The sequence below is a fragment of the Malus sylvestris genome, chromosome 10 (assembly GCF_916048215.2).
Source record: "Malus sylvestris chromosome 10, drMalSylv7.2, whole genome shotgun sequence".
Taxonomy (NCBI): domain Eukaryota; kingdom Viridiplantae; phylum Streptophyta; class Magnoliopsida; order Rosales; family Rosaceae; genus Malus; species Malus sylvestris.
Window position 1 is genome coordinate 40542387 of NC_062269.1, and position 21449 is coordinate 40563835.

At 38.6% G+C, this 21449-nt stretch overlaps 2 protein-coding genes and 1 pseudogene across 9 annotated transcripts in view; all 3 read left to right on the forward strand.

Annotated features, from left to right (window-relative positions):
• LOC126587929 (G-type lectin S-receptor-like serine/threonine-protein kinase At1g11410) overlaps nucleotides 1–16642 on the forward strand; it is a 57611-nt gene extending 40969 nt beyond the window's left edge. For 7 of the 8 annotated variants that reach the window (XM_050253034.1, XM_050253032.1, XM_050253037.1 and 4 more), the window contains exons 6-7: nucleotides 15841–15991; nucleotides 16073–16642. In XM_050253034.1, coding sequence (XP_050108991.1) covers nucleotides 15841–15991; nucleotides 16073–16381 — 460 coding nt within the window. In that variant the 3' untranslated portion in view covers nucleotides 16382–16642. Of the gene's footprint in view, nucleotides 1–12295; nucleotides 13707–14058; nucleotides 14188–14322; nucleotides 14526–15050; nucleotides 15262–15459; nucleotides 15698–15840; nucleotides 15992–16072 lie in introns of those variants that run through there. The other variant, XM_050253028.1, reaches the window with a different exon arrangement.
• LOC126587935 (uncharacterized) lies at nucleotides 194–3188 on the forward strand. The gene is made up of 2 exons (XM_050253048.1): nucleotides 194–476; nucleotides 910–3188. Exon 2 carries the CDS (start codon nucleotides 921–923, stop codon nucleotides 2793–2795), a length of 1875 nt encoding a protein of 624 aa, XP_050109005.1. The 5' UTR covers nucleotides 194–476; nucleotides 910–920; the 3' UTR covers nucleotides 2796–3188.
• LOC126587936 (cysteine-rich receptor-like protein kinase 10) lies at nucleotides 7573–10848 on the forward strand (annotated as a pseudogene).
• Nucleotides 16643–21449: the final 4807 nt, after the last annotated feature.

Here is a 21449-nt window from a genome sequence, read left to right on the forward strand (position 1 = left end):
GGGGCGGATGCCCCCACTAAGATTTTTCTGACGTTGGCATGTTGCTCAAACTGAGCTGGGTTTGCAGCAGCAGAGCCCCCACTGAACTGATCTGGTTCTGCTCCGACCTGGTTCTGCAGAAGCAGAGCTGGGTCTTATATTTTTTTTTTTTTAAATCCAGGCCAAAACGACGTCGTTTTGGTCCTGGTACAAAAAAAAAAAAACGAAACGGCGTCGTTTCGTATATGTTAACAAAAAAAAAAAGTATGTTAAAGGGGGGACCGCTTGTCCCCAGTCCACCCCCATTCCCTGATTCCCATCTCCCCGTTTCCTTTTTATTTCCCTTGCCAATCAGAGAGCAGCGTGGTGCTGCTCTCTTTCCCCAAATTCCCAACATCTTGAAACGGAACGGAACAGGAGCAAGGTGCTGTTCCCAGCCACGCCAACAGCCAGCCATTCCAGCCAGCTACTCTCTAGCCGACATATATATATTTAGGGTAAAATTTTTAATTCCTAAATCTATAATCCATAACCCTAATTAATTATTTAAGACGAATTTTTGTTTAATTGGTATAAAAATATAGAATCATATGGTAATTGATTATTGATTATTGATATGAATTCTATGATTATTGATGAATGAAATTATGAAATTACGAATTCTATGAATATGGGTATACATTTATTCATATGATTAGTTGAATTAAATGTTTATTTGTTGAAGAATTTGTATGCTTATTGGTATTGCCATATTGGTTAATTGAATTGTTGCCTAGGTTAGGTTGGATATGGATTAGTTATTAGGCATATTAGCATAGTATACTCTAGGACTAAGAGTCTAAGAATTTTATTGAGATTTTTATTCTATAAATTCTACAAATTACGTATGAACCTTATATGTTATTGGTATCAATATGATTGACTTTGCAGACTAAAACATCATGGAGAGGTTTTTCAAAAAAATATCAGTGCCGCCATCCCCAGTTATTGAGAAAAATGATGATACTCAGGGACAACATAGTACAAAATTTATTTTATCAAATCTTCCATCAGATCCTGGTAAGCGAATTCGAATTTTGGATTACAATCCTAATATTCGAGATCAAGTACGAAGAGCATATGTGCTAGCTAGTCCTCAACAACCTAAAACCCATAATTTTCCTTACAAGAAATATGGAGACACGCAAAGACGATTCAACCCTGCTTGGTTTGATGATTATCCTACTTGGTTGGAATATAGTGTAGAAAAAGATGTTGCCTTTTGTCTGTGTTGCTACCTTTTTAAACCAAACATTGGAGAACAAGCAGGTGGTGATTTCTTTGTTGGAGAAGGATTTTCTAACTGGAAGAAGAAAGAAAGACTTCTAACTCATATTGGAGGCGTCAATAGTGCACACAATCAAGCATGGAGTAATTTTGAAGCTTTAAGGAGTCAAAAGCAACATATCCAATTTTTTTTCTCTAAAACTCATGATGAAGCTCGAATTCAATATAGAGCTCGGTTGAATGCATCAATTGATTGTTGTCGATTTCTTTTGAGACAAGGGCTTGCATTTCGTGGTAATGATGAATCTGAACATTCAAGCAACCATGGAAACTTTCTTGAGCTTCTACAGTTTCTTGCCGACCACAATGAGGATGTGAAAGCCGTTACTTTGAAAAATGCTCCGGAGAATCACAAATTGACATCACCAGATATTCAAAAAGACATTGTAAATGCTTGTGCAACTGAGACCATCAAGACTATTATTAAAGACATTGGCACTTCGTTGTTCTCTATTTTGATTGATGAATCTCACGACGTATCAACGAAGGAACAAATGGCTATTGTATTGCGTTATGTGGACAAGAATGGGCATGTCGTTGAGCGTTTTATTGGCATTGAGCATGTTACTAGTACTGCTGCTCTTTCACTCAAGGAAACCATTGATGAGGTATTTTCTAGGCATAAATTGAGCATGTCTAGGTTGCGTGGGCAAGGTTACGATGGGGCCAGCAATATGCAAGGTGAGTTCAATGGTCTTAAAGCTCTTATTATGAAAGACAGTGGTTGTGCCTATTATATTCATTGCTTTGCACATCAACTTCAATTAGCTCTTGTAGCTGTGGCAAAGAAGAACATCCAAATTGAGTCTCTTTTTAGTATAGTTACTATTTTGGTAAATGTTGTTGGAGCTTCATCGAAGCGTTGTGATCTTCTTCGAGAGAATCAATCTATTGCAGTTATTGAAGCACTTAACAGTGGTGAGTTTACAAGTGGGAAAGGCAAAAATCAAGAAACTACTTTGAAACGTGCTGGAGAAACACGTTGGGGTTCACACTTTGGTACTTTAGTAAGTATCATGACTATGTTTTCATCCATACTTGATGTACTTGAAGTAATAGCAGATGATGGAGTAAGCTCTCAACAAAGATGTGAAGCGAATAATTTATTGGATTCCATGCAATCATTTGATTTTGTGTTTAATCTACACTTGATGAAAGATATACTAGGAATAACCAATGAATTGTCACAAGCATTGCAAAGGAAGGATCAGGATATTGTAAATGCAATGAAGTTGGTTGGAGTTTGTAAGCAAAGGTTGGAGATAATGAGGAAAAGTGGTTGGGATTCTTTACTTAGTGAAGTCTCAGAATTTTGTCTTAAACATGATATTGATGTGCCTAATATGGATGATATGTTTCTTTCTCGAAGGCGAGGGCAACGAAAAGCACAAGCAGTCACAAATATGCATCATTATTGTGTTAGGATATTTTATGCTGTTTTGGATTGGCAGCTTCAAGAACTAAATAATCGTTTCAATGAGACCTGTTGATGCACAAAACCGGATGTCTTGGTACAACGTAAATCCGACCGTGAATCTGCATAAAATGTAAATGACACAAGAGTTATCGTGGTTCACCCCAATGTTTGGGCTACGTCCACACTGTAGTTGATTCTGTTTCTCTGTAATTGTATGGATACAAGTGTTTGAGGGGAAGTCCCCCAGAGAGAGAAAAGAAGGGAGAGGAGAGCCTCGGTGGTGTGAGGACCCTCTCTCAAGGCTTCTAGCCTTTGTTTTTAGCTCTAGCCCTTAGAAATGAGGACTTAAGACCTGGTTTAGAATGAGGGGGAGTCCCCTTTTATAGAATAAGGGGCTCCTCCTCTTTTACATTTGTCGTGGGCTTAATGTGTGAGGCCCAAATACGAGGCCCAAGGCCCAAATACGAGGCCCAAGTATATGGTACCAACAAGACCAACACTGAGTTACTTCTTTGTTTGGCATGTTTATGTCCAACCGACTCCTTCTCTGCTTTTGATAGCCAAAAGCTATTGCGTCTTGCCCAGTTTTATCCTAAAGACTTCTCTATGAATGAGCTGGTGATACTTAAGATTCAACTTGAGACTTACATTATGGATATGCGGTCTAGCATTGAATTTTCAGGTTTAAAAGAGATTGGAGAGCTTGCAAAAAAAATGGTTCAATGCAAAAAACACAAGGTGTATTCGCTGGTTTACTTGCTTGTGACATTAGCACTAACTCTTCCAGTTGCTACTGCAACCGTTGAAAGAGCATTTTCGGCCATGAAAATTCTGAAGAATCGATTGAGAAATCGAATGGGAGATCAATGGATGAATGATAACATGGTTATTTTTATAGAGAGAGAGAGATATTGATGGTATTGGTAATGATGTTGTCATGCAACGCTTTCAGAACATGAAAACGCGTCGAGTGATATTGTAAGAGACTGTTGTATGAAAAACTTTTTGGATTAATATATAAGTATTGTGTTTAGTAAATTCTTGAGCTTTTTAATTATGACTTTGTTGTTTGAGGATGCCCCCATTCACACAAATCTCTGGCTTCGTCCCTGTTGCTGCCTGCATGCATTCACACAAAAGCTTGGACTTTTTCAAATTTGGCGGACCATTTAAGTCGTAGCATTCCTAATTTAAATGATGCTACGGTCAATTTCAGGCGTATATAAAATAAAAGGTGAAGAATGGAAAAATGGGCATGTCTAAAGAAATCATTTCTTATAAAAAAAAAAAAGAGGGTAAATTACATAGTAGCCCCTCAGGTTTGAGGTCTATTACAACCTCATACAACGTCTTTAAAATATTTCACTTTCATACATCATATACCATTTTATTTCAAAATAATACCTCCGTTACATTTTCCGTCCATTAATCTGTTAAATGCTGACGTGGCTGCCACATTTGTGCTAAAGTGGATGCCACGTGGTAAAAAAAATATTTTTTATACATTAAAAATATTATAATATTAACCCAATTAAAAAAATAAAAAATAAAAAACATAAAAACCTTAACCCAGATCCCCTTTCTTCCCCCTCTCCTCTCTGCAATCCCTTCCCACTATCCCTCACCCACCCCCCAGCGACCTCCCTCCAAGCGACCCACATCCCTATCCCTAACCTAGAACTCAAAAACCTACAACAACAACAAGAAGAAGAAGAAGAGGGAGGAAAAAAAAAACCCCAGGTTCGTCCCCTCCCCCAAAACCTGCAAGAAGAAGAAGAAGAAGAAGAAGAAGAGGGAGAAAAAAAAAGCCCGGTTCGCGGGAAGGTCACCGGAAGGTCGCGCAAGGGGGAGAGGGGAAGGGAAGTGGGTCGTGGGTCGTGGGTCGCGGCGGAGCGGGGGGAAGAGAGGTGGGTCGCAGGTGGAGGCATGGCGGGGGGGGGGTTTCTTCTTCTTCTTCTTACTCCCTCTTCTTCTTCTTCTTTTTGTTGTTGCAGGTATGTGGGTCGCTTAAGGGGGGTGGGTGAGGGATAATGGGAAGGGATTGCAGAGAGGAGAGGGGAAGAAAGGGGATCTAGGTTCGGGTTTTTATGTTTTTCTTTTTCATTGGGTTAATATTATAATATTTTTAAGGGTAAATTACATAGTAGCCCATCAGGTTTGAGATCTATTACAACCTCATACAATATCTTTAAAACATTTCACTTTCATACCTCAAGTACTATTTTATTTCAAAATAATACATCTGTTATATTTTCCATCCATTGATCCATTAAGTGCTGATGTGGCTGCCAAATTTATGTCATGTGGCAAAAATAATTATTTAAAAAAAACCTTAATCTTCTAAATTTACAAAAAAAAAAAAAAAAAAAATTCCAGATCCCCCCCCCAAAGCCCCCGTACTTGAACCTGAACCAAAAAAAAAAAGCTCTGAAACCCCGATCCATTACCCCCCCCCCCGCCGCAAAAACCCAGTTCCCATTAAAAAAATAAACTCACTGCTTAAGACGATCCTACACTGAGAGGGCACGGAAATTGGGCTCGGAATTGAGGAATCGGCGACGAAAGCAACGAAAAGCAATAGTGAAAAGAAAGCAAGGATAGGGAGAAGGAGACATAGAGACCACCGGAGTATTAAATTGGCCACGCTGCCCTTCGCATAGGCATCCTCAAAATCCATTAAGCTTGGTATATTGCGTAAATTAAAGGGAATTTGCGGGTTTTTCTGCAAAAGGTCTGGCCACCGGAACCATTTATCCGATGATCGAAATACCTAGTCCCCAAGAGCACTGAACAAAAGGAAGAAGTGGAATTATTGATTTGTTTTTCTTTTTCTTCGTCGTTTCTGCAAAAACCCAGTTCCCATTAAAAAAACCCTAGATCCCATTATTCCTCCCCCCCTAAACAAAAAAACCCATATCACATACCTGGCAAAGTCCGACGGTCCGCACCTATCCTCCACCTCCTCCTCTGCACCCAGCTCCACCTCCTCCGCGCACCCATCTTCCGCTACCCCAACCTGCAACCCAGAAAAAAGAAGAAAAAAAAAACCCAGCGCACCCACCCTCGCACGCATCCACTTCCCTCATCTACATACCTCACTCCTTAAATTCACACTCATTGGAGAAGACGGGATCTGGGTTGCATGTAAAGGGAGATGAGTTTTTTTTTTCTTTTCTTTTATGGGTTGCAGGTAGTGGGTGCGGAGAAGGAGGTGGAGGATTGGTGCACGGTAGGTTTGGGGAAGATGGGAGGGGGAAGAAATGAGTGGGTTGCAAGGAAGGGGGTCAGGGAAGATGAATATGGGGGTTTTTTTTTTTTCCTCTCCTTTTCTTCTTCTGGGGTGCAGGTTGTGTGGGTGGGTTGCGGGTTCAATTTTTGATTTTGGCTTTTGGTTTTTTTTTTTTTTTTTAATGTAGAAGATTCAGGTTTTTTTTTTTTAATTAAAAAAATATTTTTTTTGCCACATGACACAAATGTGGCAGCCACGTCATCACTTAACGGATCAATGGATGGAAAATGTAACAGATGTATTATTTTGAAATAAAATAGTACTTGAGGTATGAAAATGAAATGTTTTAAAGATGTTGTATGAGGTTGTAATAGACATCAAACATGAGGGGCTAGTATGTAATTTACCCTATTTTTAATGTATACAAAAATAATTTTTTTTACCACGTGGCAGCCACATCAGCATTTAACAGATTAATGGACGGAAAATCTAACGGATGTATTATTTTGAAATAAAATGATACATGATGTATGAAAGTGAAATGTTTTAAAGATGTTGTATGAGGTTGTAATAGAACTTAAACTTGAGGGGCTACTATGTAATTTACCCAAAAAAATATAGACCGAGTCAATGCTTAATAATTTGAGAAAATAAGTCACTTGCTTTGTTAATTATTGTCTTAATATTTTATATAGGTCCATCCTACCCTTGAATTAAATTATGAGTTTTTTTTTTTTTTGTCGAAGTCTAAGGGATCCCACATCTCTTACTACATTCAAATAACAACACAAGTCCTTCCAAAATTTTCAATTAGGGATTCGTCCTTCTTTTAGCTAGCTTCGTGCTTGGAACCCAAGACCATAAAGCATACATGAGTTTAAATTCTACCGCATTTTGAACGGACCACTTGTCATGATTAATTATAAATATTAATTAGAATCCCTAATTCATACATTCCTTTTCTTTCTTTTTCGAATTTTGAATTATTGTGTTGTAGTCATGATTACCTGCAAAACATGTAAACAAAATGTCCAGTATTAGATGTGAAGTATTAGAATTACAAAAAGGTCATATGAAATACCATATTAACAGGTTCACAATTATTTGTGTTGAAAAAGATGAAAGAAAATGAACTTACATAACCAAAATATAACGAAAAATTTTAAGTTTGATTCTCGTCAAAGGGGAACTTAAATCACATTATTACTAGCATATTATGAAACTTAGCCCAAATCCCCTCTCTACAGATAATATTGCTTGTACACAAGATTTGAGTCTTTCTAATTTAATTTTTGGGTAAATCTCAGTTTATTACACTCAAATTTTATGGTTTTCAACATTTAGTACATAAAGTTTTTTTCGTCCTGAAGTTATACCTAAAGTGTTAATTTTAGGACAGTCTCATACATCTGTTAGTCTAGCTGTTAAGTCTCCCGTTAACTGATGATGTGGCGCCCATATTGACAATGACTGGGCATCACGTGTCATTAAGGGATTCATGTGAAAATTAAAAAAAATTAATTAACAAAAACAAAAACATTTTTTTTCCTAGAATCATACCTAAAATGTTAATTTTGAAACAGTCTCATACATCTGTTAATTTGGCTGTTAAGTAACTCATTCAAAAAAAAACTTTCTTCTCTTCCTGACCCTCTTCCACTCCCCATCACATCCACCATTTCTTCTTGTTCTTTGGATTCCTCACCTACATTTTCACAAGCACTTCCTCTAACTCAACAAATATGTCCGTTCACATCCACCTTTTCTTCTGTTTTCGCAGCAATGGTTGCAGAGCCTTGGATTTTGAAGATGGGTAACCAGGTAAGCTCTAATCTCAAGCACGCTCTTCTTTCTTCTGCAACGTTTGAAGAAATCATCAGTTTCCAAATCCCAACCCATCGCCAAAACCCAGAAGAAGACCGTCAACATTCTCTACTTCGAGATCGCCAGTGTCATGTCCAAGACCGTCCACCTCCACAAGTCCTTCACCAACTCCGAGATCTGAAGCTCAAAAACGAGATCTTGAAGTTTAGGAAGAAGATTGCAGGAAATGGAGCAGTGGTTCAAACTTTTCTATCCTCTCAAGATCTCACCTGGAATTAGGGGTTAGGGATTTGGGGTTTTGACTTCTAGCGAACTTGACGGTGGTGGGTTTTTTGGTGGTGGGGGAAATCAAGTTGTTGGGTGTGATCTTTATGTTTGTGAAAATGCAGGTGAGGGAATTCAAAGAACAAGGGAAAATAAATAATTGCATAAGAGAGAAATAGGGACGGGGAGAGAGGAAGCAATTATCCCTATTTTTTTCTATTTTTTGAATTTATTAATTTTTTAAGTTTTTAAATTTTGAATTTTGAAATTTTGGTTTTTTTTTTTTTTTGAATTTTTATTTTTCACGTAGACCTCTTAATGACATATGGTGTCCAGTTATTATTCATATAGTCATCACGTCATCAGTTAACGAGAAATTTAATAGCCAGACTAACGGATGTATGAGATTGTTCTAAAATTAACACTTTAGGTAAATTCTGAGACGAAAAAAACTTCATGTACTAAATGTTGAAAACCATGAAACTTGAAGATAGTAAACTGAAATTTATATTTAATTTTTTTATCCATGTGGGTTTCCGCATATATTTGTGTATAAGGATCGAGGTCAGTGATGGCGAGCCGGGCCTTGAACAGGGGAGATATGGGGCGGGGACCCTGAAATATTATTAACTATTGTCTACTATGATATTAGTTTTGTGAACGGTCAAGACGAGATATCAGTAACACATAATGCTTCCAAGGGCTCAATTTTCACAAGGAAAGTGGTTGATGAATCAGGAAATTATCAACGGTTGATGTGGCTTGATCAAGAAAATCAATGGATCAGATTAAGCTACAACCCCTAGTGAGTGGTGTGATAGTTATGGACTGTGCGGTCCGAATAGTAACTGTGATCCGTACATTAATATTAACCTCTCTTGTGTTTGCCCGCCCGGGTTCGAACCCAAGTTCCCAAATAGGCCTTAGCCCGGCTCGCCACCGCGGAGCTCGATCCTTGAATGTAATTCTATTTATGTTTTCTAGTATGAAGTTCATTGGATTTTTTTTGACTTTGCAGCTCAATTTGCAAATGGTGGTTCTTCTGTTAGAAAGCAAGGATTGCAATTTCACTAGTATCTGCTCTTGTGTTCCTCCTAGTATCCATTTTATGTTGGTTGGCAAAGAGGAAGAGAAAAGGTAAACAAATTTGCTATAACTATATCGATCTATTCATTTAGCATCATCTTTTAACAAATATTCGTTGAGAGTTACCACGGGGTAATTTGAAGAATCTACTGGTAGTGATCATGATGAATGTAAAACAAACGAAGATTTTCCTTCGATTGATCCAACAACCATTGCAGCGGCCACGGAAAGTTTTTCTGTTGCAAACAAGCTTGGAAGAGGAGGTTTTGGCTCAGTCTATAAGGTAATTGCCCTTCGATAATTTCTCGAATCATAATCAGATTGTTATGAACAAAAGCCTAAAACAAAAATGAGAAATTTGATAGGTTAAGCGTCTAGTTACGATAGTTCTTGGATCATAATTTCAGGGTGTGTTTTATAATGGAAACAAAGTAGCAGTGAAAAGACTTCGAAGCATTCTGGTCAAGGAATCAAAGAGTTTAGCAATGAAGTCCTGCTGATTGCGAAACTCCAACACAGGTACCTTGTCAAGATTTTGGGTTGCTGCATTCAAGACGAAGAAAACATGCTAATCTATGAATACGTTCCAAACAAAAGTTTGGACTCTTTCATTTTTGGTACTGTCTTATTTTTTTTCTTTTAATTTCTTTACTTGTCACTTGAAACTAAGGAAGCACGAATTCATCATTAACTTTTTACTTTATGATCCAGATGAAGCAAAAATAATGCTTTTAGATTGGGCAAACCGCTTTGATATTATGTACGGGGTTGCAAGAGGGATCCTATATCTTCATCAAGGATTCAAGATTGAGAATCATCCATAGAGACTAAGGGCAAGCAATGTTCTATTGGATGCCGCTATGAATCCCAAAATTGCGGATTTTGGTATGGCTAGGATATTCAGAGGAGACGAAATGAAGCAAATACATATCGTGTCATTGGAACAAAGTACGTTTTCTACAAAACAAAGAGCTTTCTATTCGAAGTTGTAATGTCTACATGTTTATTCCGTGCGGTAACTCTAAGCTTGATAATCACTTTCTTTTCCGCTTCTTTTGCATAGATTATATGTCGCCCGAGTATTCAATGGAAAGACTTTTCAGTAAAATCCGATGTGTATAGCTTTGACGTGCTACTACTTGAAATCATTGCTGACAGTAAAAATTCTGGTTATTACAATGAGAGATACCCTGACATAAATTTGGTTGGACATGTAAGTTGGCTAGCGTATTTGCAAAGAATGATCACAAACTTAGTCTCTAATTAATTCATGCTAACTTGACTATATATATATATTTATGTAAATTCTTTTAGGTACGGAACTGGTGGAGAGAAGGCGATGCCCTGGAAATCATTGATTCATCTCTGGGTGAATCGTACCCTGTCAATAAATTGTGAGATGCATCCAAACCGCCCTCTTGTGTATGCACGAATATGCCACTGACCGGCCAACATTGTCCGCGGACGTTTTCATGCTAGGCAACGAGCTAGGTAGCAGTTCCTTCCCCAAAACAGCTGCAATTTTATTGAGGATGAGTCGTACTACTGGAGCTAATTCTATAAATGATGTCACATGTACAGACGTCGAAGGTCGTTAAGCATCATAAATAGAAGCTCTAAAGTTGTGTTAAACTAGCAAGTAATTAATGTATAAAACTATTTTAACACTATCTATTTTAACAAACTTTGAATGTTTTAATATTAACAATTCAAACACAACCCACTTATTTTTTAAACCCGTCTTCTTTCTCTTCCTTTTCTCCTTGATCATGGATCCACCTTTGAGTTTTATTTTATTTTTAATATTTAGTTGATGAACATTTGTTATAGAGACATTTTATAGTCTATTGGAGATATTATTTTTAAATTTAGCACTTTAAAATAAAATTTTGGTTGTTTAGAGCATCTTTTGGAGGAGAAATTTTTCAGCTTGCCGAGAACACGGTTCCGTACCCAAGTGTCATAATATGGGTGGTTGACTACATGAAAAGAAAAACTTTCACTACTTGTATTACAACATTTTGTGTATTGAACCCTGAACCCGATACACTAAAAAAATCTGTTATCTTTGAGAAGCATGTGGCCTAGGATTTAGAGTTTAGGAATGCACTTTACGCTACAACAACACATACTAGCTAGCGTGGCAGCTTGCAAAACATCATATATTAATCGCATTGTTATTGTGTGAAGAAAGGATGATCAAATTTTACTTAAACATGCGTTTTAAAATGAAAGTAAAATGAAGCTTATCAATGGTAGAACTCATAAAATATATAAAAATAAAAATAAAAATAAATAAACTTAACCCATTTTTTTCCCGATAACTATGAAGCATAGTTGCAGCCGCCGACAGTTTCTTTATCAATTGAAGTGTGGAGGAAGTTAGAATTATTGGTTTCAAAATATACAAACCGTCATCACCATTTGATCAAACTGCCGCAGAAAAAGAGTTGAACAGTCTCAAATGCGTTATGTGGGAAAGGTTTCAACTGCCAAGGTTTCCAATGAGATACTGCCAAAATGGTGGCCCATTTTTTAAGATACATCATCTAATCTCACCCTTTTTATGTTCATATGCCACGATTGACGTTTTCATAAATCTGCACAAATAAAACTGATTAATAAAAATAAAAATAAAAATACTAAATAGATAATAAGCGGTATTTATGTTACACAGTCTGCTGCACTTTTGTTGTTTATTTCGTGTCCTTGTAATTCTTACTTCGATCAAAAGTTCATCATAGGTCTATATGCGTAAGGTTGTGCTATCCACACATCTTTTTAACTTCTCATACGTCTCTTTCATTTTTTGACCGTCAGATCGAATGAACTGCAGAAGATCAAAGAACAGAAATTAATAAATGATGTTTAAGAGGTAAAAAAAAAAAGTATATAAATAGCATGACATAACCCCAATTGAAATAAGTAGCGGTGTAGAACTTTGTCAATTTTAAAGTTGGATCTCGTTTTGTATTTCAGATGATCCTACACGTTCACGCGTCCTCCGTTACCTTTAAAAATTGCATTTTGCAACTCTTTTTACAACTCTCCAGAGGAACAAGAAAACTCCATCCAGTTAGTACACGCCAGTTTAGATTATGGTTGAGATGTTTCTTTCAGGGTATCTTTCTACAACTACTCCCAGGGTGGACCTAAATCTGATCGAGTCCAGCTTGTAGCATTTAAAATCTCAGCAACCCCAAAAGCATATCAATTTCATCTTATTATACCAAATTATTGCACTTCAAGTCCTCATTGAATTAAAAAAAAAAAAAAAAAATCAAACCATGAACTCTACTAAATGGGTTGCGCAGATGAAAAATATATTGCTTATCTTCCAGCTATTTGTTCTTCCCTCTTGCATTTTTTCCTTTGACACCATCACCCTAAACAAACCCATCAAAGACGGGGACGTTTTAACCTCCAGCAAGAAATTCTTCGCACTAGGGTTCTTCAGCCCTGGCAATTCTCCGAACCGCTATGTTGGAATTTGGTACAACAAAGTTCCGGAGCAGACCATCGTTTGGGTTGCAAATAGAAACAACCCTGTCACTAATACCTCTGGACTCCTAGCAGTGATTAGTCATGGAGGCCTTGTGATCTATGGGAATGAGAAAAGTACCCCTCTCTGGTCTGCTAATGTCAACGCCTCTTCTCCAAACAATTCCGTGATAGCCAAGCTTTTGGATACGGGAAATCTTGTTGTGGTTGAAAATAATGGTAAGGTGCTTTGGCAAGGTTTTGATTATCCCTCGAATACACTGCTTCCTTCTATGAAAATTGGATTGGACCGGCGGTCTGGGTTGAACCGGTTCCTCACATCTTGGAAGTCCCAAGATGATCCGGGAATCGGAAACTGTTCGTACCAGATAGAGCCAAGTGAAAGTCCGCAGCTGTTCTTATACAAGGGTCAGACTCCATTTTGGCGGGGCGGATCTTGGACCGGTGAGAGATGGTCAGGGGTGCCGGTAATGACAAAAAATTTCATCTTCAATGTTACTTTTGTGAACAATGAAGATGAGGTATCCATCATGTATAGTATTGTTGATGAATCAATCTTCTCAAAAATGGTGATCGATGAATCAGGAATTGTTGAACGGTCCACGTGGCACGATCAAGTGCATCAATGGGTCAAGTTTTGGTCCGCCCCGGTAGAGCAGTGTGATTTTTACGGAAAGTGTGGTCCGAACAGCAATTGTGACCCATATATTGCGGATGAGTTTGAGTGCAATTGCCTACCTGGATTCGAACCCAAGTTGCAACATGAGTGGTATTTGAGAGATGGTTCGGGCGGGTGCGTGAGGCGAAACGGATCTTCTGTTTGCCAAAACGGGGAAGGGTTCGTGAAGTTGGAACGTGTGAAGGTGCCGTACTCGTCTGCGACACGTGTGAACATGAGTATGAGTCTGAAAGCATGTCAAGAAGAATGCCTGAGAAATTGTTCTTGCATGGCATACGCAAATGCAGATGAAAGGCAGGGAGGGAATGGGTGTGTACATTGGCATGGGGACATGATGGACACAAGGACTTATTCGGATACGGGCCAAGATTTATATGTGCGAGTTGATGCAATTGTTTTAGGTATATTTCCCTTATCAATTTGTTGTCTTTCTTTTCTTTTCGTTATCAATAAATCCTCTCATACCGTAGAAGTTACATAAAAAAAATCTTCATTCTTTTATTTCAGTAAAAAAATTATTTAGATTGGGAGCTGTACTTTTGTTAACATTCTAAAATATCATTTGGCACTCATCTCTTGCCGAATAATAAAAGTGAATTGTTCCATCAAGAGTGCACAATGATTTTTTTTTAAATACTAATTTTTCTATAAAAAATTCGGAATTTTCAATCAACACTAAAATTGAGTTCTTATGTTCTTTGGAGCTTTTTAGAATGTTTTTTAAATATGAAAAAAATGCTTGTATCTCTGCAGCTCAATATGCAAAGAAGTCAAATGGTTCTTTTGGCAAGAAGAGGAAGCTGGAAGTTTCACTAATAAGTGGTCTAGTGTTCCTTCTCTTGCTTTCCCTTGCATGTTGGTTGGTGATGAGGAAGAGAAAAGGTAAACAAATTTCCTTTTACTAGGTTGCCCTCTTATCATCATAATTATTTAATAAGTCAGTAGGTAAATTAGATATTGTATTAGTTCTAATAATTTAAGAACTCACCATTATCTGTTTATGTACTTTTTTCACAGGTAGGAGAAGTCAGGATAAGTTTCCATTCAATGTGACCACAACACCATCCTACTGGGAAGATTCTCCTGCTAGAACAGATATTGATGAAAGCAGAATAAATTCAGACTTACCATTCTTTGAACTAAGTACCATAGCTAAAGCCACAAACAATTTCTCTTTCAACAACAAGCTTGGAACAGGCGGTTTCGGCTCCGTTTATAAGGTAAGTAGTTGCCCTCAGATAATGTCTCAAATAGTATATCAGACTTTGGATGGACATTTTGAGACTCATTTTTTAGCCATTTGCACTGCAAACCAATTTTTTTTTTTTTTTTTTAAATTGTGCACTCGACGTTGGAGTGCATGAAAACAACATATCAAGAACTCCATGCCAATAAAGACTAAGAAGGTTGACTCCATAATAAATTCCATTAGGGCCTCTGTTGTAAAATGCATACCTAATCATTAATCGAGAAGTGATGGGAATTGTATTGTTAATTTCTACTTTTCACAATCATTTTAGATACAATTTTTAAATATTGGGATCTTTCTTTATTATAATCGTGTATCTTCTTCACTTGGAATACACTAGCCAAAACATGTTTATGTATATGCATTGAGTTTTACTCCTTTGTCAAAGTATAAATGCAATTTCAAGGGGATGATATATATAGAGCTAGGAATATGTTGATAACTTTCTTTGAAGAAAAGTGCATTATAAGTTGAATAATTTGGATTATAATTTCAGGGTGTGCTATATAATGGAAATGAGATAGCAGTGAAAAGACTAGCCAAGAATTCTGGCCAAGGAATTGGAGAGTTCAAGAATGAAGTGCTGCTAATTTCAAAGCTCCAACACAGGAACCTTGTGAGGATTATAGGTTGCTGCGTTCAAGATGAAGAGAAGATGCTGATCTACGAATACTTGCCAAATGGAAGTCTTGACTTTTTCATTTTTGGTATGTCTTCTTTTTACTTTTGTATCTTCATTTTATACAAGAGATATTAGGGGAGAGAGAATCGAACTGTGCATGACTGAATTCTCTTAACCAAATAAATTACAAGCCCTTTGCTGTTTACCTGTGTTTCTAAAACTGTCGGTGAAAACCTTTAATCAAGCAAGAATACAATCTAATTTACTTTGCTTACCTTTCTAGATGAAGCAAAACGGGCGTTTTTGGATTGGACAATACGCTTTGAGATAATTTGTGGGATTGCTAGAGGGATCTTATATCTTCATCAGGATTCAAGATTAAAAATCATTCATAGAGATTTAAAAGCCAGCAATGTTCTGTTGGATTCTGCTATGAATCCCAAGATTTCTGATTTTGGTATGGCTAGGATATTTGGTGCTGAACAAATTGAAGCAAATACAAACCGTGTGGTTGGGACATAGTAAGTTTCCTTCAAAAACTGAAAGTATAACTATTTTTTACAATTTCATTCCTCTATCACAAGGCCACAAACTTGAGTACAACTTTTGTTGATTAGTACATCAAGAAGATGTGATAATTAATCACTATTCTTTGTTGCTTTAGTGGTTATATGTCACCAGAGTATGCAATGGAAGGACTTTTTTCAGTAAAGTCTGATGTGTATAGCTTCGGCGTTTTACTGCTAGAAATTGTTAGCGGCAGAAAGAACACCGGTTACTACCATGATAATCCTGACTCAAACTTAGTTGGACATGTAAGCATAACATTAAGATGTTACCAAACTTCCCTCCTTCTGTTTCTATAACTTGCTGACTAATTTGTAAATGGTTTTCAGGTTTGGGACTTGTGGAAGGAAAGTAGTGCGTTGGAAATTATTGATTCGTCTCTGGGAGAATCATACCCTGTCAGTGAAGTTCTAAGATGCATTCAAATTGCACTCTTGTGCGTGCAAGAACATGCGACAGATCGTCCACTCATGTCAGCAGTGGTTTTCATGTTGGGTAATGATGCAGCACTTCCTTCACCAAGGCAACCTGGATTTTTGTTGAAGAGAACTTATCATGCTAGTGGAGATCCATCAGCCAGTACTGAAGGAGCTTACTCTATAAACGATGTGACCTGTACAGAAGTAGAAGCTCGCTAAGGGGAGAATCAGACGTATAATCGGAAGACTATACCATTCAATTGAGAGCATGATCACGTGATGAGTGACATTAAAAAAGAGGATATACAAATTATAACTATAAATCTAAGTTCTATATTTACAACACTCATCATCTATCTTGTTATAAATAAAAACTATAAATGATGTGATTTGTAGTAAGTTGATGCCCTAGGCTCTTCAATTTGAAAAGTCACAACTCATGAAGAGTATTCATCGAAATAAAATAACTAGTTCTCAAAACGTTCTAAATTTTTGACAAAAGAATTTCGAAAAAAAAATCACATGTTATACTTTCTTTGAGAAGCTAAGATATGCAATGTGACGTGCAAGTTATCCTTGTTCAAAACCTAGCTAGCTAACATTTTAATTGAGCATCTTTGAGCATCATCACCGCATGATATATCATTAAATGAATTTAATTTTTGAGATTCGTAAATAATGTAATTAAATCAAGCTCATCTAATGACAATAACGAAGTGGTACCTAAACATGTGGTGAGCAAATCTTCACTCGTCTCTCTCTCTCTCTCTCTTTCTCTCTCAATGTCTCTTAGTGGACTGGGAAGTTAAGCTTTGAACGTAGCATTTAAAACCTCAGCTACCTCCACCACGTCAAATCTCAGTCATTTAGTTATTTCTCAAATATTGAACTCACAAAAACTCCTCAGAAAGCACATATGGACTCTACGAAATGTGTGATTATCCATGTATTGCTTATCTTCCAAATCCTTGCTGAATCAAAGACGGCGACGTTTTACTCTCCAGCAAGAAGATCTTCGCCCTAGGGTTCTTCAGCCCGGGCAGTTCTCCGAACCGGTATGTTAGAGTCGGGTACAACAAAGTCCCAGGGAAAACCGTCGGGTGGGTTGCCAAGTGCCAACAGAGACATCCCTATCACTGGGACTGGACAAGTCATGGCGGTTAGTGGAGAGCATGGAGGCCTTGTTATTTATGATAAGGTCCAAAATACCCGTATCTGGTCTGCTAACGTTACCATTTCTTCTCCCAATAGTTCCATCACAGCCAATCTTTTGGATACGGGAAATCTTCTTGTGCTTGAAAACAATGGCAGTAGTAGCGAAACGTTGCTGTGGCAGGGCTTTGGTTATCCCACAAATACTATGCTTCCGTTTATGAAACTTGGGTTGAACCGGCGGTCTTCCTGACATCTTGGAAATCTGAAGATGACCCGGGAATTGGGAGTTGTTCATATCGGATTGACCCAGGCGGTTTTCCTCAAATGTTTTTACAAGGGTCAAACTCCGTGGTGGCGCTGGAACTTGGACCAGTGAGAGATGGGCCGGTTTGCACCAAATGACAAGTGATTTCATCTTCAATGCTAGTTTTGTGAACAGCGAAGATGAGTTATCCGATGTGTTTGGCTAATTAAAGGATGAATCAATCTACTTTGCAAGAATGGTGATTGATGAATCAGGAACCATTGAAGGGTCCATGTGGCACCATCAAGCGCGTCGAAGGGACAAGTTTTGGTCCCCCCCGGTTGAGCTGTGTGATTTCTATGGGAAGTGCGGTCCAAACAGCAACTGCGACCCGACCAATGCCCATGAGTTGAGTGCACGTGCCTACCCGGGTTCGAACCCAAGTTGCACAATGAATGGAACTTGAGAGATGGGTCGGGAGGGTGTGTAAGGAGAAAAGGACTGTCCGTTTGCCAAAATGGGCAACGGTTTGTCAAGGTGGCACGTGTAAACAGGCCGGTCCTAAGATTTTGAGAGTCATATGTGAGACTTTAACAGAGACCCTTAAATTGTATAGAATTTTCGTTACTATGTTTTCTTTTACATTTTAATTTTTATGATTATGTATGAATTGAGATAGATATATATATATATATATATATATATATATAATAAAACAAACAAATTTAGATGTGGTGGACCGGTGGTTAGGTACTTATTTGCGTCCCTATGTTTTTGAGTTCGAAACTCCTTATTTAAAAAAAAAAAAAAAAAAAACCTTAAAAGGTCTAACATTATAGTTGCTAAAAAAAAAACCACCATGCTTTTAAATACCAAAAAAATAAAATTAAAATAAAATATTAAACCATGCTTTTAGATACCAAAACAATTAAAAATAAAACACACAAAAAATACACCAATGGGAAGACTCGAACCCAGTTCCTAGATCAAGGATAATACGCTCAAGACAATTGCACTAAAAGAACAATTTAGCATATCATTGCATGTTTAAATTTATATATGAAAAATATAGGTAAAGTAAAATCGTAAATCAGGGCCCTTCCGAATTTGAGGGCTCTATGCGATGGCACCACTTGCACGCCCTCAGGGCCAGCACTGCGTGTAAAGGTGCCGAATGCTTCTACGGCACGTGTGAACATGAGTATGAGCTTGAAAGAGTGTTAAGAAGAGTGTTTGAGGAATTGTTCTTGCATGGCATATTCGAATGCAGATTGATAGGTGGGGAGGGAGGGAGTGCGCGACATGGCATGGGGATTTGATGGACACAAGGATTTATTTGGATGCAAACCAAGAACTATATGTGCGAGTTGATGCAGTTGTTATAGGTCATATTTTTCCTTATTAGTTTACCTTCTTTCTTTTGTTTCTACCAAATATGCGAGGAATTGAAAATTGATTAAGATTAGTTCTGTTTGTACCATACTTGACCAATCCCGAAATTACTGAGCACCGGTCAACGTTATACCGTTAAGGACCCAGAAGAGCTTCCCTTCAACCAGGAGGCCAATCACAATGCGACATGTGTCGACATCAGAAGCCAATCACAGCGCGACACGTGTCAACATCAGAAGCCAATCACAACACGACACGTGTCAATGTTAGAACAAAACTAGAAACTCTCTTCTATAAATATGGATCATTCTCCCACAATAATTTCTAATGTCATTTTGTACTAAACTATTCACTAGAACTCACAAAATGAGAGCTTGAACCTATGTATTTGTGTAAACCCTTCACAATTAATGAGAACTCCTCTACTCCGTGGACGTAGCCGATCTGGGTGAACCACGTACATCTTGTGTTTGCTTCCCTGTCCCTATTCATTTACGTACTTATCTTCACTAGTGATCGAAGCAACCAAGCGAAGGTCACAAACCTGACACTTTCTGTTGTACCAAAGTCCTCGCTGATTTTGTGCATCAACATTTGGCGCCGTCTGTGGGAAAGACACTTACTCCCACTCTCTTCAGCTTTGTTAAGCTGGTTTCCACCACTCGTACACTTTCTTTTGGCCAAACATCTCTCTCCAACATGGGGAGTGAAAGAAGCCATAACACACAGAATGACACCTCTATTGGACCTAGTATGAAGTAACGAAAGCAGGAAGGAAATAGAGTTACTCTTCAAGCTAAAGTCGATGAGTTAGAAGCTCAGAACAACAATATAGTGATGAGGAACGAGGTCCTCCAGAAGCAGTATGAAAAACTTTTCGAGATGCTTCACGAGGCTAGGCATGCTCAAGCACATAAGCTCGTCGCCCCTGTTGAGGTCAACAATCATCTGAATGCCCCCTAACACGGAGGGTCACCGATATCCAACACGGACATCCCTGATAGGGATCGAGCTACACATCAATGTGATAATCAACATGAGACTTCTCTCAACCCAGCTGCTTCAACCCGAAGCAGAAGGAGTAGAGGAAAGCACCTCCTCACAGAAGGAGTGGAAGGATCAAAAGCCGTCTATCGTGATTGTCGAGACTTCCTAAAGCAACGTCGGGAGAATCCCATCCACATAAGCTCGAAGATCAATGACCCAAGAGTTTCTGAAAGACTTGGTCCTCTCCCACGACCCAGGCCAGCAATTAATCTAGGGAATGGGCAACAAGTCCCAGAAGAACATGAAGGTACAGGGGACTCGGAAATGTTCCGACATACTCACTCTAGGAGTCAGTGTGACGAGTCCAAGGAAAAATCATGCTATCTTGATCAAACTTTCCTACTTCCAAGAGGCAATGGGGACTTACGGAAGAAAACTTCAGTGATGCACGACTCCCTCGTCCTACAGCTCCTGGAAGAAGTAAACAAGTTGAAGGCTGAACGTCAAGCCGAGATACCTGACTGGAACCAACCCAAGCCTGGCCCCCTCTCAAAAAGGATCCTCAACACCCCTCTCCAAGCGAAGACAAAGCAGAAGCTTGACTTACAACTCTATACTGGAAGGGAAGACCCGATTGAACACCTTAACCTCTTTGAGTTCACCATGGTATACCGGAGACACACCGATGAAGAACGGTGCCTTCTCTTCCCCTCCACCCTCTCTAGCGGAGCTTTAAACTGGTATTGCCGTTTTCCACCCGAGACGGTAGACTCATTTGAAGAGTTGAGAAAGTTGTTTGTCTCTCAACACATCTTCCAGACCGATCGCTTGCATTCTGCAGATGACTTGTACACTATTCGCCAGAAGCCGGACGAGTCATTACGAAAGTATGATGGCCGCTTCAGCCATGAGTATTCTCGTTGCGCTGAGGCAGATGACAAGACCGCCCTCAAGGCCTTCACGGAAGGCTTACGTGACTGTTTCTTCAAGTACATGATCAATGCCAACACTTGGAAGACTTACTCTGAGGTGATGGCACAAGCTTACAACCATGCCTCCGCCGAGGCAATGATATATCAAGGGAAACCCCCTACAGTCACCCCTTATCAGCAAGTAAGGAGTGGAGGCCAGATCCAACCGAATGAGAAGACCTCAACCTTCCAAACGGTAGCAGCACACCCCCTGCCTCATTTAATGCTTCGCCAAGTCAACAGACATATCAATCCCAGGGCAAAAGGAAAGATTTACATCCTTACCAATCTCATTTTAATAAAAAGAATAAGGGGCACTATCGCGATAACTCAGGATATCGTCATAATAACGCCCGTCCCCAGGCAGTCAATGCAGTGGGCCAATCACGTGTCAAGACAGGCCCTACCCCGAGTTATGAGACATACACACCTTTGAACGCTACATGCGCGGCCATATACCCCAGTATAGCTCATCTGATACCAAAGCTAAAGCCAAGACAGCCAGATTACAAGTCCACGAAAAACACGGGCATGTTTT

Bases quoted from the DNA above. Each gene is read 5' to 3' on its own strand.
- LOC126587935 (XM_050253048.1), top strand. From the start codon at position 921: ATGGAGAGGTTTTTCAAAAAAATATCAGTGCCGCCATCCCCAGTTATT.